The sequence below is a fragment of the Diabrotica virgifera genome, chromosome 8 (genome assembly GCF_917563875.1).
Source record: "Diabrotica virgifera virgifera chromosome 8, PGI_DIABVI_V3a".
Lineage (NCBI taxonomy): Eukaryota > Metazoa > Arthropoda > Insecta > Coleoptera > Chrysomelidae > Diabrotica > Diabrotica virgifera.
Window position 1 is genome coordinate 55,320,311 of NC_065450.1, and position 20,529 is coordinate 55,340,839.

The 20,529-nt window shown below is 33.0% G+C and overlaps 1 protein-coding gene across 2 annotated transcripts in view; it reads right to left on the minus strand.

The window, feature by feature from the left end:
• LOC114330076 (dachshund homolog 2) overlaps nt 1-20,529 on the minus strand; it is a 1,215,300-nt gene that overhangs the window by 798,242 nt on the left and 396,529 nt on the right. For both annotated transcript variants that reach the window (XM_050657910.1, XM_050657909.1), the window contains exon 3: nt 4,183-4,387. In XM_050657910.1, the coding sequence (XP_050513867.1) occupies nt 4,183-4,387 (205 nt within the window). The remainder of the gene's footprint in view (nt 1-4,182; nt 4,388-20,529) is intronic.

Sequence of the window (20,529 nt, forward strand, 5' to 3'; positions counted from 1 at the left end):
TGTATCTTCGGAACGGATAATCAGAAATCAATGTGTGACCCATCAAATTAAAGGATTTTGAATGATGAATTACGTTGCGGTGTCTGTTTTAACGCCATGTCATGTATAACGCCCTTTGGACACATTATCGTTTATTATTTGCCTGATATGTCGAATCTTATCATGTAGCACCTCAAATTACAGGGTTTTGAATGACAAATTACGTTGTGATGTCGGTTTTAACAACATGTCACATATAACGCCTTTTTGACCCTCTATCTTATATTATTTGCCTGATATGTCGAATCTTATCATGTAGCACCTCAAATTACAGGGTTTTGAATGACAAATTACGTTGTGATGTCGGTTTTAACAACATGTCATGTATAACGCCTTTTTGACACATTATCGTTTATTATTTGCCTGATATGTCGAATCTTATCATGTAGCACCTCAAATTACAGGATTTTGAATGACAAATTACGTTAAGATGTTTGTTTTAACAACCTGTTATGTATAAGGCCTCTTTGGCACTCTATCATATGCTTTATGTGATTATTTATAAATTGATTCTTATATTATGGATCAGTGTATTGTTGTATGCAAACAAGGATGGATGTGTTTTTTAATGTGTGTGCTACTGCTGCGTTGCATGGCAACAGCAGATACCTTTTCCTTTTTAAGGTTTTTTTAACCGCATAAGTGAGTGGATAAATGAAAAAAGTTTTATTTTTATCATTTCTTTATCTCTTCATTCATTTTATTATACCCCATATTTCTATTGGGCGATATCAAATAGGATTAATAACCATGGCAGTTTCATGCATCTTTATGTATTGTCATTGTAAGCTACACCATCTATTATTTACAAGTACATTAAACGTGTAAGAAATAAGACAAGATATATTTTATATAAATTTATTATGGATATCTAAACATTACATTATAATTCATTAAGCCGTGATTAATACATTTGCTTTTTAAAAAAAGCCGTTCAGATTCTTCGTTGGAGCAGAACGCAGTGAATTCATTATTTTTCTTTATGTGATGTATAAGTTTGCATGCATATCCTCTTCTCCGATGATTAGGTAAAGTGTATACGTATTCTAATACTCTTGGTACATCATGTTGTCCAAGTGGATCAAAGTCACGTTTCGATAAGAGTACAAATGATGCTGGTACTCCGCTGACATAAAAGATGTAGCAGGTAACTTTTGTGTTTGTCATCCATTGATCAATAAGTATATCATCTACATTTAACTGCTTAATTTTTCTGACTGCGTTCGGACCTCTGAACAACTCAATTTTTTCCATCTTGCTTCATCGAATGATTGAATGATACTGATTTTTGCTTTATTCATTCTATCATGTATCTGTGAATTTTGAAGGAGTGGGGGAACGTCATAGTATTCTATCGCGTATCTGTGAATTTTCCATGAGTGGGGGAACGTCATAGTATTCTACACCGAAGGTTTATATATCATATAAACGTTGTATACATTATTATGTTCCGTTTACGGAAGGATTAGAGCTAATAATAAACATAAAAACTAGATGGCAAATGTAGTCTCCTATATATTGAATAGACGATTATTTAACTATAAAAGTAAAATACCAACCTACATAATATTACCCTCCTTGCCGTAGATAAAATACAGTATGCGAATCGCAATACCATTTTTTTTTTTGTTTGGTGATTTTCATGATACTACCCAACTTTCCGTAGAAAAGACTTGTACGTGAGATGTTTGCTGGTTTGGCCACAGCGTAAGAATGGTATATGTTCATTGTAGGAATGTATGCTTGGAGGGAGATCGAGGATGTTTGTTGGTCATACTGTAAGAATGGTATATGTTCATTGTAGGAATGTATGATTGAAACGAAGATACGATATAGTGCCGTTTTGGCAATGTCTTATTCACGTCACGTCATTCACGTTACGTCATTCACGGTAAAATATCACGTTAAAGAGGTACACTGTTAGGATGTTTTAAAGATAATCAGTCGAAAATAGCTTTGCAGTGGTTATTGTGGGAAGAGAAGCAACGCTGTATTAAAATTCAGCATGCCGCCAGGGGACCTGAAGCTCTTATTGGAAAGATAGGACTAATATATCACCGTTTTGGCAGTGTTGCCATGTTTCTCCTTCCCTTCGATGTCTGTTGCGCTAAAATTAATAGCAACGAAGATATAGTGTCGTTTTGGCATTGCTGACATCTTTGTTTTTATGTTAACATATTCAATATCCCCTCTTTTTCCCAACGAGACCATATTCACACGAATTGGACCAATAGACACGAAGATATGATATAGTGCCGTTTTGTCATTGCTGACATCTTTGTTTATATGGTAACATGCCTTCCTCTTTCCAACAATATATGATCAGTCAGGTCGGAGACATGCTCTAATGCTCTTTTGCTAATGTCTTTGTGATTGCTCCTCTTTCGTTTAATGTCTTACATGTAATAAACGAACCAATAACAACGCAGATGGCAGATAGGTGCTTCATGGATAAGTGTCTTATTTGGCTTTCTGACTACACCCTGTATATTTTGCGATAAACGAAATAAAGAGGAGGCCATCTTGGAAGGCGAGGGTTTGTGACGTAGGTGGGCCTGGCTGTGTTCCCATTGGTCGTTGGGCGGGGCTTCGTTCTCATTGGTCGGTGATTGGGGCTAAGTTCTCATTGGTCGCTGGACTTTGATCTCATTGGTCCATGGGCGATGCTGTGGGTGGGCGAGGCTTCCTTCTCATTGGTCGGTGGGCAATCATTGGCCGGTGGGCAACCATTGGTCTGTGGGCGTGGCTTTGTGGTGGGCGTGGTCGGTGGGCGTGGCTTTGTGGTGGGCGTGGCTTGCGGTGGGCGTGGCTTTGTGGTGGGCGTGGCTTTGTGGTGGGCGTGGCGTGGGGCGTGGCAGATAAAATTTTTCCCACGCTGTCAAAATTTTCCCATGCCCAACCGACCCACACTCTACTATCTCGGCACTAAATTGACGCAAACAGATTACTCGAGGAGTTCTTGGGGTTATTGAACACTAATACGCCATCAGAACTGACCACCGGAGGTGGGGAGTGCCCACGGTTATTGCTAAGGGACGTCTTCTGAAGTTTCGAATGTTTTCGGTCTTGAATGCATGTAAATAGATTACTAGGCGATCTTTGGGGTCTCTTAACACTAATACGGCATTAGAACCGACCCCCGGATCACCTGGTGCCTAAGGTCAAAAAGTTTGGAGGGTTTTTGAACACCAGGTACACCGTGGGTCGGTTCTGATGGCATATTCTTGTTCAGAGACCCCAAAAACCCGCGAATAATGTGTTTTCATTAATTTGGTGCCAAAAACCCTCGAAAGTTCAGATGAAGTTCCTTAGCAGTGGTACTGGATACCAAGTGCTCCGTTGGTCAATTCTAGTGGCGTATTCGTCTTCAGCGACCTCAAAAACCTCCGAGTAATAAAATCTGGCTCTTAATACACTTATTTTGACATGTTTATGCCCTTTTGTATGCATTTTTTGCACTTTAAGATGCAACTATGCATTTCCATCTATTTTGCTATAGTAGACTTTTTTCCTGACGTCATCCTGAATACAATGCAAAAGTGCTTAAATTTGTTTCTTTTATTTCACATATCTTGAAACTTCTTTTCTGATACATATCTATATATTTCTCTATTTCATTTATTTATTTTTATTCCAAATATAAGGAAAATGCCAATAAGGCATATAGCGGTACGCTGTAATTACTATTTTTGCTAATTTTATTTTCTTAATTTTTGAGACCTTTATTAACCGCAAATCCAGTTGACATAAAAGTGGTGGTCCGGAGGACAGTCACTACACAGCATACAAACGATGCAGACAAACCCTCGGCTCGCTGACAATCAACCCTCGTTCGAGATATAAGCAAACACACCCCTTGTTCACCCAAAATAAATAAATATATTACTGTTTGTCGTTACACTTATTTTTATTATTTTTAATTAATTCCGTCAACTCACCAAGTCGGAATAGGCATTTTAAAATTAATTTCTAACCAATGATAAACAGCGCCGATACGGCATATCCCCCGATGGGTGACACCTCTTGGCTTGTCTCACCCATCTTATCTTGGCAATGTGATAAGCTGACGGCTTATCTTGGCAATTAACGCAGTATAGTACCTATATTTTATAAACAATACAAATATATTAATCATTGTCTTACCTTGCAATGGCTTCCATGGTAGGCATGCCTTGGTTCTTTATAACGGAACCATCGGGCCTTGCCAGATTGTGCGGCATGGCAGGTGATAATAGTGCTGAATGTGCGGCAGCGGGATGAGGCAATTGCATAAACTGCATGTGACTTAAATGAGGTGGATGATTGTAACCGTTGGCCAGTAAAGGTGATTTTTCTAGTCGTGACATATCTGGAACCAAAAACGAAATCATTTAGAAACGAGTTCAGGTAAGTTCAAGTAAAAGTCATTGTATTTTCCCAGTTGTATTTTTTACCAGTGCAGCTGATATTCTACTTTAGCCTTATTACGTCTGTAAAACAAGAATTTCAGTAGGTAGTGACTGTTTTTAAAGACTTATTTATAATAATATAACAATTATAAATTAATCATAAAGTAATCGTCAAAAAAGTACAGAAAAATAGTATTAAAATTAACGAACCACTCTGTATATTATTTTAGCAACTTTTGGTTTCTGAATGGCTTTATTATTTGATTGCGACATGCCTTAACATTTCTTTAATAATAAATGTCGATAAACCAGTTCCGAAACATTTAAACTCTTTCATTTGTCACGCAAAGCATAGATTTACTGTGGAAAACCTACATAACGATTAAACAAGAAATCACAGAACAATATTCCGCGATGAGGGACAATCCCTAACAAAAAGGGCGGCTTTTTTGTAAGTGCAATAGAGATAGTCACAGGGCCGTATTCGAACAAGTCTAAAGGGCAATAAATAAAGTAGTTGAGGCAGATAGTTAACGCAATGTTCACTGGCAATATAAAAATTATTGTATATCTAATAAATTCAGAAAGTATGGTTAATTATATGTATAAATATAGAGGTGAATTATTGTTGAATATTTATTGACATTGTTGCATATTTACCAGACAAGTGATTCTCTTAGGGGTGTAGGCGCAAAATCTTGGTTAAGTGCTATTTAAATGCATCCATTTTTTTCGAATCTTAAGAAAACTATTTTTGAAAAATTTAAACACTGGATTAAAGATTACATTATTACCGAGGGCCGAAAGTCCCTTAGAATAAACAAAAAGTCTCTTTTGAATGAAATACACATTTGAAATTAAAAATCACACTAAATTTTCTCTTTTTTCTCCCCTATAATTTATTAAAATAAACAATAAAAGTTTTCAGGGACTTTCGGCTCTCAGCAATAATATAATATTTTATTCTGCGTTTAAATTTTTCAAAAATACATATTAGTTTTCTCAGCATTCGAAAAAAATGAATGCATTTAAATATCATTGGACCAAGATTTTGCGCCTATCCCCTTAATCTTAGAAATACAAAAAATAGCATCCTACAACTAGTAGTCAAATCCTCAACTTATATTGAACTAAAATTAAACCTTTCAAATCGTTCCAATAGGGCTTTTCATCGATTGTCATTTGTTTCGAGCTTCTGTCATGTGTCACCTAATATTAATATATCTACGTCATACGTCTTTGGTTTGTATCATTGGTATATACCAATAACGTATAAGGTAGATATATATTATGTGACATATGACAGAAGCTCGAAACAAATGACTGTGAATGAAAAGCCCTATATAGCACTTATGAAAAACAGACCACATGAAAACTTACAAGTTTTCTTTTTAGTAACTTCTTTAAAATTTCGATTAAAGCTGGTAAATTCGATTCTTATGGGAACGTTGTAATGAAGCAATGCATATTTTTTTGAATGCGACTAATTTTGTAGTTTGGATAGGAAATAGTATTGTGTACACAGAGATGTACTGAACATAACCGAATTGGCGCATGGCTAAATATTTCAATTGAGGATACAGTGTAGTTTCTTTTTAGGATACAGTGTAGTTTCCTGTAGTTTCTTTTTATACAGCTCCGTCATATAAACTTTCAAAAAAATATTTTCAGTGAAATATTTCGTCAGATATTATTACAGAATACACTAAATTTTCAATAGTAATACCACTAGTGATTCAATTTTCGCGATAAGTCTGTCGATTTACTTCTAAACGAAACTGAGTTGCTTGAAAACACCACGAGTCCGTAGGACGAGTGGTGTTTTCTTTAAGAAAACACCACTAGAATGTGGAAGACACCACTAGAATTGTAGAATGAGAGGAAGGAATTTAATAATAATACATTTGATCTAGGTAACCCAAATCTACCCATTTTTTGAATAATTCACAATTAGTCATAATAATGAAATATTTATTATAACTATAAATAATTTGTTATAATTATTTTTTACCTATAACAATAAATAGTTGAAGGCCCAGTCTTTTAGAATGAATGCTAGTCTTTCGTTGTTATTTTCTGCATCTAATTTGTAGTTGCGATCCACACAGAACATCATAAATTGTCTCCATATATAAGATTTAGATTTTCTTGTGTTACTCGGTATATTTTCTTCAATGTTTTGGTTTATAACTTCGTTTGAAGTACCACCGAAACGACGCATTTTGACGTATACAGCTACAATAATTTTTTTGGCAAACGTCAAACTTTGCTTTGCGATCGGTATCCATGGTTACGTCGTTGAAAACACGAAGCTGATAGACCAATCAGAATTGAAAGACAGTTGGTGTTTTCGCGATAACACAAGCTGTCTTTGGTTTGTGATTGGTCAGATTATGTGAAAATTTTAAGATGAGTGGAATAGTCACCTAAATTCACCGTAAAAAATACACTAGAACTAGTTAATAAAATACAACATTTTCAATTGCCTAACAACTCCAGACTAATTTCATTTGCCGTAAAAAATTTTTTCCTAGTGTTCCGCCTACAGAAACTTTTATTTTAGTTAAAAATCTTTTAGAACATAATAGTACAAATCCGATCATTGCATCTGAAATTTTACACCTACTTGAAATTTGCATAAATCAAGACTATTTTGAATTCAATAATCAAATATACACAAACAACAGTGCAGGACTTATTATGGGTAATCCTCTAAACCCATTGCTCTCAGATATATTTATGAACCAGCTTGAAACAACAATTTCTAAACATCCCGTATTTAAACAGTTCTTATATTGGTGGAGAAACGTGGATGATATATACTAGTATGCTTTACAGGAACTAACAGGCAACTTGACCAATTTTTATCATACATTAATTCACTTCATAGTAACATTAAGTTCATAGTAACATTGAATAAGTCCATAAACTTTCTAGACGTAACAATTACCAGACTACACAGCAAACATGAGTTCTCCGTATATCATAAACCTACCCATACTGACACAACTATACACAATTCATCATCCCATCCTACACAACACAAATTAGCAGCCTACTGAACATCATTAAACAAATAGCAGTAAACAATGGCTATAACGAACAAACAATTAAGAAAATTTTAAAGCAAAACTTCATAAGAAATCCCTGAAATTAGTCTATCCACCACCGCAGAAAGAACCCAGTACCTTCTGCTCTATCACATATACTGGCAAAATAACAACAAAAATAGCCAGATACATAAAAAAGAAAAGAATAACACCAGCTTTCAGAACTAACAACAACTTAAGCAAATATATTAAGAACAATAAGAGCCGAAAGAGAAAACAACTACAGAGTGGTGTTTACAAACTTACTTGTGGTGACTGTCCGAAAACTTACATCGGTCAAACTGGCAGAACTTTTGACAAACGGATAGCAGAACACAAAAGGGCTTTCTACAATAGAAAAACAGACACTTCTACATACGCACTTCACCTTCTAGATCATAATCATTCTTTTAATGAACAGTTTCAAATTCTGCATATTCAAAATAAAGGCCTTAAGCTATCTTTATTAGAATCTATGGAAATTAATAAATTGAAAAATACAGATATTATTCTGAATGACCAACTCGAGACAAACAGCTCCCCACTCCTCAACATCTTCAGTTAAAGACTTTAAATAGGCAAACCATTGTAAACTAAATCACTTGAGAAAGGCACTCTGGCGAAACAGCTGTAGTCACTTAGTTGTAATAAATTTTGTGGAAGTATAGAAAACAAACGTTTTCAGTGTTTTATTGTTAGATAAAATGAACTTCCATCAAGTAACGGTCGAATCCATCAATTAATTGAGGATACTTTTGATAATTTGTAAACCTAATGCTTTTGTTGTTCTGAAGCTATTTTCTTGTGGCATTTTTGTAATTAACTATTTTTAATGCCAACTTTATTGCCAATTTTAATGCCAATTTTAATTTGGAAATAAGCCACAATTTTACTAAAAAAATGGATTTTATTAACGTTTCGACGTCCAAATCGGATCCCATTGTCAAAATACAAAATATATTTTTTGTATATACAGAATTTCAGATTAGGGACAGCAACGTCAGAGGCTCTACAATCGCTTTTTTTAATATAAAAAGTATCAACACAATACGAACAAAACGTTCTTCATTCAACACATTGTTTTATGTGATATTTCGTTTTATTTTAAAACATATTGAGCCCGATCCTGTAGAGATATAAACACAGCAATGTTTGTAATTTTATTTAGCAGACGTGAAAGCTTTGACAGCAGTAATGTGTAGCTATTAAGTAAAATGTATATTTGAATAGAAGTTGTTTTGAGGGAGGACTTATTTCACTGCTATTAATCAATAAATTGGTAAAAGCAGTGCTGTTGACCGTTGCTTTTGTTTCACTATGCGACAAGAAGGGTAGATTCAAAAAGCACGAAATTGAATAATTTCCACATGTACTTTGACGGCGCTTTTGACGATTGGCTAAAAGCTTTCTAAAAATTCAATTTTATACTACGACACTCATGTTTCCTTGCTACCTGTCACATACAATCATTGTATTCGTGTATAAAGCCTGATTGTACATATTGTTGTAGAATTGTGTTTTTGTAAAGAAATTCAAAAAAATTAAATTTATATCAAAAGTCAATACGACCATAGTTTTTCATCACTCTGTATATGACCAAAAGTTTATAGAATTTAATTGTGCTATTAAACAAGTGTTTCGGAAAAATGAAAACGATTAGTGATAGTGATTATACGAAATGGACGGGACATTAACAAATAATTCGGTGATTAGAAAGTGGACAGAGCGTTGACGGGAACAATAACGTTTTTAAGGTCTTTCCGGGAAGGTTTTTAATTTGGTAAACAAATTGTATTAGTTTTTAGTTGTAAAAGTAGAGTGTAGAAAAGAACTAATTATGATATTTCTTGAAATTTGACAAATTGGAAAAGTTATGTGGAAGAATATTTGGTTTCTTAAGAAATAAATGGTTTGAGAGAGGTTGTTGTTTATTGGATGGAAAATATCGGGAGAAGGGATAATAATTGTTGGAGTCTGGATTTGAGAGAGAAATAAGCGGACAGTGTAATGAACATCAATAGAAGGCAGTCGAGTTTTTAAAAGTGTGTAATCAGTGTAGAGTGGTGTGATCAGCCTTTGCGAGCAGAATCAAGTTGAAACCAAATTGTCGACCGGTTGAAGAGTTAATTTTCCTGGTCCGAGGGAGATTCCTTTGTTTTGTCTAGAACGAGTAGCTGATTATTATCCGTTTGTGCACAAGATATCGAGCAAGGAAAACTGAGTAACAGAATTCGAGCAAGTCCTGTGTGTTTTTTCTTGGAAGCAGTTTTGACGAGAGGGACTTTTTCGCAACATCCAAAGAGTACGTGTTGGGAGAATCACGGACGGCGCAATCCAGAAGACGAGGGAGTGAAGAAACAAAAAGGTTAGTCAAATCATTTGTCGGAATGGAGAAAATGTGTTTATATCAAAACCATATTTGTTTATTTATTTATTGAACATCTTTTTTGAACGCAGTTAGTCATTTCAAATTTGAGAAATCAATTCGAAAGAAGAAAAGTAAAATTCATTAAATTTAGTATGAGTAAATAATAAATTAATTAAATAATTTTTTTTGTCAAAACAAGGAGATATTTATCAGAGTTAGAGTTTAATTTATTAAGTTAGAAATTATTGCAACAAAGTTAAATTTTAGTATTTTTTGAATCATATGTACACGGCTTATTTGATAAAAACAATAGATTACTTTTATATGATTTTGAGAGTTTTCAATTTCCCTGTTTCCAACCTGGAAGAAATAAGCAACTAGAAATACTAGAAGCCACAGATCACAGGTATTGTATCAAATAAAAAATTAGCCCTGAGAATAAAATTGATTGGAAAAGTTAATTTGAATTTAGTTGTGTTTTTACATAGGAAGTAAATAAAATAATTGAATAATCAATTAAATTAAGAATTTGCTAATCAATCTAAATAAAGGCATAAAGTAGAGCATAACAATATTATTAAAAAAATCTTATAATTACTAAAACTCTACACGTTCCTATTAATATTACTCTTTATTTTATAAAATTTTAGCGGTTTTAACATTGCTTGATTATTTTTCTATATGTGCCGTGCTCGATTATCGAGCGTTGGCTATCAACACGGCTATAGCAATTTTGTTGACGCTAGCTGGAAAAGGGATGTAGAGGTTAAACCATTATCTCAGGTTTTTAAGCCATGCCGTTCTTATTTGAACTGCCCCTTTTCTTTCGTCTATCTTACCTTTTATTATTAAATGGTGTATATTATATCTTTCTGGGTATCGCATAATATGACCATATTATTCAAGTTTGCATTTTTTAACTGTTCTGACGATTTCCGTAAAATTTTCCCATCCGATACAAAACAACTTCCGTTACGACCTCTATCCACCCAACTTATTCGTAGGATCCTCCGATGCAGCCGGATTTTAAAAGCTTCCAGTTTCTTGAGAAATGTATCCGTTCTTATAAAGTGCAAAGGTCACCAGGGGACCGTTCAAGTATTACGTAACGCAGGTTGGGGGGGAGGGGGTCAAAAATCTTGAAAAATTGCGTTACCTAATAGTTAAACGCCCATTACAGTAAGTTACGTAGGGGGAAAGGGGGTCAAAAATCTTCAAAAATCGCGTTACGTAAAAATCGCGTTACGTAATACTTGAACGCTCCCGATACCTTATGTTTTTGAAGTTATACATCTTTAGGCGCGATATGAGGGTGAATTGTAAATGATTAAAACCTTCAATCTGGGCGCAGTCGCATTATAACTTTGTTCTGATTGGATGTTCAAATGACATGTCAAAAATTATTCAATATGGCGGCTGTGGCACAGCTGTGGTTTGATTATTTATGTTTGTTGCGTTTTGAAATTTGTGGGAAAAGAAACAACAAACAAAAGTTAGTTAATACCTAGTTATACTGCCTTTTTAAATAGTTTTCATATATATTTTTGGACTTTTGGACTATTTTGGACAAGGAAAACTCATTCTAATTTGGTAAGTAGTTTTATTATAATCATATTGTAATTATACATTTGGATTAGTTTGGAATAAATTTGTTTTCTCAAGAATGGGGATTTTAGAGAGAAATCCGAAATTAGGTCCGATTTTTATTTTTAAATTATGATTTGTAGTAATGCTTTGATTTACATACTTAATTTGATTACCAACAAAAGTTCTACCAATCTTCATCTAATATATTGTTTTCTTACTGTTTTGTTATATTTTAATATTTTCTTCCACAAAAATCAAACTACATAATTTGATTAAATTCAGAACAACTGTCAAACAGTAAAACGTTCAGTTGCCCTATTGTTCCACATGACAAATAATGTGTAATTGGATAAGTGAGCCTAGGCTTCGATTACGAATCAAAGCGCCCCCAAACATGCGGGTTCGAATCCCGATGCAAGTTTTTATTTTTATATTTTTTATGCATTTTATGATTGTAAGTATATTTGTTATATCATTTTTTTTTTTCAGAAAATGCGTATTCAAAAATTTGCCAACAATTATTATCGTTCAGAAATCATTTTTCCTTTGTGGCATTTTTCAATGTGTTTGTGTGCGTTTTATTCTTTTATTTTTTAAAATTTTTGGTATTGTCTTAATAAAAATTTTTGGAAAGTAGTAAGTATTAAAATTAGTTTAATATTTAAATAAAATATAAATAAACTGTTTAAAGTACATTATATCAATTTCGTTAAAACCACATAATATGTAATAGAAGTATAACTTCTTACGTGCGTACACATTCTTTTTTTTTAATTCCAGAAAAATTAAAACCTATGCTAACAGCGAGTCTAAAGAACATCACAACAAGAATCACTTTCAACGTTATAACTTCTAAGGATATCAAAGTAAACAAAGGCGTGAAACAAGGTGACTATCTCTCCGACACTATTTAACCAGAGGACAAAAACAGAAACACAAACATTATTACAGATCAACCTCAAGTAATAGAATCAACTTCAAGTAATAATATGCAGATGATCTAGTCGCCATGGGAAAGACAAAGATGACACTTATAAAAGCAATTGAAAAATTAGATAATGAAGCTAAGAGAACAGGGGTAGGGATTAACCAGCACAAAAGAAACTACATGACGATCAGGGAGGACGACACATCAACTCAAAAATATCTAATAACACAGAACTATAAATTTGAAACTGTATCCACATTTAGCCACTTGGGAGTAACAACAGGAAAACCCGTAAAAGAGAGAACTGAGGAAAGAATTCTGAAACGCAAAAAAACATTTAAAATGAATAGAAATCTGCTGAGAAGTAAGACTCGTAAATAAGAGAACAAAAATGAACCTATATAAGACTTTAATAAGACCTGTTGTTACAATATGGGATGAAAGCAACAATGATTAACAAGAAAGGGGAAGAAAGCCTAATAAAATTTGAAAGACGAAATACGGAGAACCATACTGGGTCCCAATGTAACAAGAGAGGGAGAAAGAAGAATGAAACCAAATTTTGAAAATTAAAGAAGAATTAACCGGAAAAAATATAGTCAGATACATAAAATATTTTGCTTAGAATCGACAGGACATATACAAGACGCCCGCAAACAGTACCCACACGTGAAAAATTTGACAATGATTTTAGAATAAAAAAATTGAGGTTAAGACCAGTATTTTTCAACTTTATCGTGAATATACTGGAAAGAGTCACGTCTATGACAAAAAATATGGAATAAAACCAAAATTTTAGGTAATTAGGCAAACGCACTAAAAAATACCAAATGCTGTTTCTAGAAGAGGAAAAAGGGTACGATTAAAATGTGTAAGCTTTTGAATAGAATATAATTGGTTACAACACACTTTAAAATACAATTCTCCATGAAATTAACGCATCACCATAAAAATTGGTCATTTTTAATGTCTCGAGTTTCCTAAACCTGTTGTCCGATTTAAGTAATTTTTTCAACATGTTATAACCTAATTCTTAAACAATATCGCTGTAATAATATTGTTGCTAGACAGGTAAATTGTCATTGTATACCGGGTGTACCAATCAAACTTTTATTATTTCTCAAAATTTGCGTCACCCTGTGAAATATTCTAGCATTTATAAAATTCTAAAATCAAAACCCGACTATAGCCTTATGTTTACTTAACATTCTGTATTTTGACTCATTTGCTTATGTTGGATAATAAAAAAGTTAGGTAGTTTAACAACGAGCATTGTTTTTCGTCAATGCAGGTTTTTAAATAAGTATGCCAAACTTTATGGGGTAATTCTGCATGAAAAAATAATGACAGTTTGCTTTATAAACGTATATCCGCAAATGCTTCGTTTTCGAGGAAAGGGATATTGAGATTTTCTTACAAACTTACGATTTATTTATTACTCTAAAACCCGTTAAGATATGCAAATGAAATTTGGTGGGTTTTAAGAGGAAGTTATTGCACATTTTTTTGTATACAACTAGAATAGTTAGTTACTATTAGTTAGCTTAGTCACCATTGGCGCGCGTACGGGTAATATGTCATTTATGTGCGCCAATGGTGAAAATAAAACTCCTAATTTTATGTAAAAAAATGCGCAATACGTCTTAAAACCCACTAAAGGGTACCCCCCGTTAAGATAGGCAAAATGCCCTCACTCTCAGAATTCAATTTTTTAAATTTTTTTACGTTCTGTGCAATTAAAAAATGAGATAATGCGGATTTTTAGCTCGCCACCCCCCTTACCCCTCCCCCCACAGCCAAAAACTTAGATTTTTAGATTTAATTTTTTTTAGTTGGGTTGCAATTGATTTAAAAATTTCAAAAAATTGACACATGTAGCTGAGGCCTTTACAAAACATGTCCATTTTTTATGGACCCTTGGAGGTCGAGTGTACATAACCTCAAATTTTTTTTTTACTTTTTTAAAACCTATAACTTTTTTTTGGAGGGGGCTGCAGGTCCAATTTTTTTTGCATTTTGTGTATTTTATCAAAAGCTATCTCTCTGATTTTTTTCAGATTTTTCCGTCAGGTACGCCATCTTGAAAAATCCGGAAAACTGTTTTTTTAGGGGGGTTTTAGGGATTTTCTCCATTTTATAGACTGCAACATAGATCAACTCAAGGTTTTGTTAATAGATTATGTATAATTTGAAATAAATGAGTATTTTAGGATTATCAAAAATTGGGCAAAATACCTTTAAACCCCCCAAAAACCATGTTTTTTTAAGTTATGTAAGGGTTTTTGCGGGCTTAATGATATTATTTTTTGAGATCGATACAGCCTGAATAGTTTTTTTCATTTTTTTATATGTGAATAAAAAATAAGACTAATCGCATTTTTAGCACCCCCCCCCCCCCCCCCGGCCCCACAAAAACGTCAATTTTTCTATTTTTTTTTTTTTTTTGTTTAAAGTTGCAATTAATTTAAAATTTTTCTGAGGCGTCTACAAAACATATCTATTTTTTATAGACCCGTGTAGATCGAGTGTACAATACATACATATAATCTCAAAATTCCTTTTTTATTTTTAAAACGTATTTTTGACTTCCAATCGATATTTTTTTAAAACGTCCAATGAATATTGTACATCTCTCTCTCGCGGACGGCCGCTTCAATACATGCTTAGCGCTCATTTTTAATTATTAAAAATAATAGTTAGCAATAAAATAATGACAAAAATTTCTTTAGGCTATTGCAGGGGGGCTTTAAACTTTGAGTTGGTCACTTTATGACTTTCATAATAATAATTTTTAACCGAGTTATTAAGCCTGGAAAATGGCCATTTTCGCGTTTTTCAAATTTGAAATTGCATGTAACTCGACAACAGTCAATTTTATAGAAAAATCACAAGATACCTTTTTTGTTCAGCTTGATCCAGAGAATCTAAAACAAATTTGTCCGAAGTGAAAAAATTGATTTTTTGAATTCGTTTAAAAAAATGTTTAAACAATTTTCCGATCGCGGTACTGCCTGGCACCTTGTGGATTTGTTATAAGGACCTGTTTTTGAGTAAGTTTGTGCAAAAAAATAATCGGAATAATTTACCTAACGGGACAAGCATACAGCGTGGACTACTTCCATTAGGAGCCAAACGTAGATGGTTTGTAAAATACACAAAAGACAAAAAAAAATTAGCAGCCATCGCCAAAAAAAGTTATACGTACCTATAAAAAAACAAAAAAAATGAGGTTATAATATGTACACTCGACCTTCGGGTCCATAAAAATAGACGTTCTGTAACAGCCTCAGCTCTGCGTGTGAATTTTTTGTAATTTATAAAATAATAATTAGGTACTAACTATTCTAAATGCGACATAAACCACAATTTAACTAAAAATGATTTTATTAACGTTTCGACGTCCACCGCGGACGTCGTTGTCAAAATACAAAATATTAATAAATTAAACAAAAAGGTTGCTTGGTAAAAAACTCTTCTAATAATTTAATTTAATCTGACTTATTTATATAGATCGTCCCAAACCATTTTTTCAGTGCGTCACAGATTATCGAATTCTCTCTATCGCATTACAGATGGAAAATAAAATCATTTTTTAGTTAAACTGTGGCTTATTTCCCATTTAGAATAGTTAATTACAAAAATACCACAAAGAAATAGCTTCAGAACAACATTTTTAACCTAATTGCAAACCAACTTAAAAAAAAAATAAAATCGAAAAATTGACATTTTTGGCTGTGGGGGAGGGGGAATAGGGGAAGTGGGCTAAAATTGCGGTGAGTCCTAATTTTTTAAAATCATATAGAACGTAAAAAAATAAAAAATATATTCAGGCTGTATCGACCTCAAAAAATATCATTAAGCCCGCAAAAACCCTTACATAACTTAAAAGAACATGGTTTTTGGGGGGGTTTAAAGGTATTTTGCCCAATTTTTGATAATCCTAAAATACTCATTTATTTCAAATTATACATAATCTATTAACAAAACCATGAGTTGATCTATGTTGCAGTCTATAAAATGGAGAAAATCCCTAAAAACCCCCTGTAAAAACAGTTTTCCGGATTTTTCAAGATGGCGCACCTGACGGAAAAATCTGAAAAAAATCAGGGAGATAGCTTTTGATAAAATACACAAAATGCAAAAAAAATTGGACCTGCAGCCCCCTCCAAAAAAAAGTTATAGGTTTTAAAAGAGTTAAAAAAAAATTTGAGGTTATGTACACTCGACCTAAGGGTCCATAAAAAATGGACATGTTTTGTAAAAGCTTCAGTTACACGTGTGAATTTTTTGAAATTTTTATATCAATTGCAACCCAACTAAAAAAAATTAAATCTAAAAATCTACGTTTTAGGCTGTGGGGGAGGGGTAAGGGGGGTGGCGAGCTAAAAATACGCGTTATCTCATTTTTTAATTGCACATAACGTAAAAAAATTAAAAAGATTGAATTCTGAGAGTGAGGGCATTTTGCCTATCTTAACGGGGCGGGGGGTACCCTTTCATTTGTATATCTTAACCGGTTTTAGAGCAATAAATAAATCGTCAGTTTGTAGAAAAATTTCAACAGCCTCTATCTCGGAAACGAATCATTTGCGGACATACGTTTATAAAGCAAACTGTCATTATTCTTTCATGCAGAATTATCCCGTAAAGTTTGCCATACTTATTTAAAAATACCCTGTATTAATGACAAACAAGGCTAGTTGTTAAAGTACCTAACTTCTTTATTATCCAACACACGCGAATGAATCAAAAAACAGAATATTAAGAAAACATGAGGCTATAGTTTGGTTTTAATTTCAATATTTTATCAATGCTAGAATATTCCACAGGGTGACGCGAATTTTGAGAAAAATCACAGTTTGATTGATACACCCGGTATATAATGACAATTTACCTGTCTAACAACAATATTATTACAGCGATATTGTTAAAGAATAAGGCTATAACATATTAAAAAAATCACTTAAATCGGACAACAGGTTTAGGAAATTCGAGACATTAAAAATTACCAATTTTTAGGGTGGTGCGTTAATTTTTGGAGAAGTGTATACACAAAAGTATACCGTGGCATCATCGTGGTATCTTGTGGTAAACAATATCCTGTGAGTAATTCGTGCATGTAATCTGTTACGATCATTTAAATTACTCTGCAAAGCAAATAAATAGCGACCAATCTTTCAAGTGTACCTACAATCGAAAAGCAATAAGGAATAAGACAGTTAGTTCTCATCCTTTCCGTCCAGTAGAATACAATATTTATGTTGGTGCCCATTGCCCATATCTACGACTGTGAGAGAAGCGATTTGGAGCACAGCAGGTGGGCGCGAGCGCTCCCCTGCGGCTCGCCCGTGACCTACGTTCTTGCCACCCTCATTAACAGAAAAATCATTAGTAGGCCAGTCTATGAACGCGAAGTACGGCGATAACGTGTCATTTTCCGTGGCACCACCGAATTGCATGAAAATTTGGATTTAGATTCCTCTTACACCGAGAGAAAAAAATTCTTGACATAAAGAAACTTTATTTATATTTAAGAAAGATCGACTTGGCATATTGCCTAAGAAATATATCTTTGTATGTGATATATAATTTTCTAAAATATTTCAAATACATTTTATTATAGCCAAAGAAATATATTATCTTAAACCCGATTGAACTATCACTTTCTGGCAAACTTCAAACCCATTTATCAGAAAGAAATTACACTTGATGTTAATTAATTTTATTAGTCATAAAAATATATTTTCTTGACATTAAAAAACTATTCTTTCTGAGCAATAATATTTCTTAGTAAGGAATATTATTATCTTACTATTAATAATTAATGTATTTAATGTTAAGAAATATATTTCGCAGATATAAACGTATATTTAGAGTTAAGTTAACATTTTTTTTAAAATAAAGTGATATTACATACGACGAAATAAATAATTGTGTTAAGGTAAAATCATTATTTATTAATAAAAACAAGATATAAAAGGTTATTATTACATACAAATATTTTCTCCACTCTTAAACCACTGGCTTCTAGACAACAATAAAAGGATGGAGAGGCAAATCCAACTTCCTCAAATTTTCCTTCTTAATCGCACTTGGTATATCAGCAATTCACTAAAACAAAATCGTTATGTAGAAAGAGTAAACTTACTTTAATAATTTTTTTTTATAAAGATATAGATATTTATTTTGACAAATTTAGGAAATACAAAAAAAAACAAATACACGGCCCCACATAAGAACTATTAATACTAAAAATAATCAATCCTATTTAGTCCAAACATGGCATTATTTAACCTACACATCTTTATTTATTTTTTTCTTTTTGTAAATGAAATATTAATTATTGTTCTGTATAATATTAAGTCATACAATAAACATTGTTTAGCTAAAACAAGAGGGAAAGTACAACCAATGTAAAACATTGAAACAGACATAATAATTGTAATTTTCTTTATTTTTATAATTTAAAAGAGACAGCATACCTAATCATTAAGAAATTTTATTACGGGAAAGTATTATTAGTTTACATCTTAAGTCATTTAATACATATTAACTAACAACGAAAAGCCCTAGATACAAAGTTTACGACTTTTTAAACAATTAGAATATTTTAAATAAAAATATAATAAACAATATTTTACATCCAAGACTTTTCGTTAATAAACTGCTTTCTGGCTGCATCCCATATCTCCGGATTTTACAATATATAATCACAGAGACGACGAAAATAGGAGAAAGCAAATAGAGGACACTTAGGCCACGCATTTACCTTCTCTTCGTCTAGGAAAAGGATCGAAAGACAGTTTCTAAATACTCAAAACTGAGTAAAAATGGAAAAGATAAAGGCATTTTTTGTTTATATTCGATTCAGAGTTGGACCACCATCTCCATATAGCTATTTCAGCATCCTCATGCCTCCTCAGTGAAGCTATGCAGTCACAACTTTGAAAGGAACATAAACAATCTGCCGATTTAAGGGAAATCATCGCGATACAATGATTCCACCTTTTGAGACGCAATCTAGCGACATCTCTCGTATTACGAGGAAAAGAACGAAAAGCCCTAGATACAAAGTTTACTACTTTTTAAACAATTAGAATAATTAAAATAAAAATATAATAAACAATATTTTAAATCCAAGACTTTTCTGTTTGGCATGGCATGACATGGCATAATGCCATGTTTGACTGCATAGCTTCCTTGAGGAGGCATGAGGATGCTGAAATAGCTATATGAAGATGGTGGTCCAACTCTGAATCGAATATAAACAAAAAATGCCTTTATCTTTTCCATTTTTACTCAGTTTTAAGTAAGTATTTAGAAACTGTCTTTCGGTCCTTTTCCTAGAGGAAGAGAAGGTAAATGCGTGGCCTAAGTGTCCTCTATTTGCTTTCTCCTATTTTCGTCGTCTCTGTGATTATATATTGTAAAATCCGGAGATAGGGATGAAGCCAGAAAGCAGGTTATTAACGAAAAGTCTTGGATTTAAAATATTATTTATTATATTTTTATTTCAATTAATCTAATTGTTTAAAAAGTAGTAAACTTTGTATCTAGGGCTTTTCGTTGTTTTCCTCGTAATACGAGAGATGTCGCTAGATTGCGTCTCAAAAGGTGGAATCATTGTATCGTGATGGTTTTCCTTAAATCGGCAGATTGTTTATGTTCCTTTCAGAGTTGTGACTGCATAGCTTCACTGAGGAGGCATGAGGATGCTGAAATAGCTATATGGAGATGGTGGTCCAACTCTGAATCGAATATAAACAAAAAATGCCTTTATCTTTTACATATTAACTAATTCACGGTTTTCGGCAATAACATTTCTTAACCATAAAAATATTTCTTTTAGGCTAACTGATTTCTTTATCTCAAATAAATGAACAGAAAACATTCTCAGCGTTGCACCCGCCAGGTTTGATATAGCGTTGTATTTTATATTTTTATAGAAGACGATACATTCAAGAAACCTATTATAGTTGATACATAAGTATAGACATTTTTAGAAAGGTACTTACATGTATAACGTTCTACCATTTCTGGAAGCTATATATTATGGTAGGGGAGCAAAGTATGCTAAATGTGCAGTCACTCGAGCGCTTTGGGGACCTATTGGGTTGTGATTATTAGGTC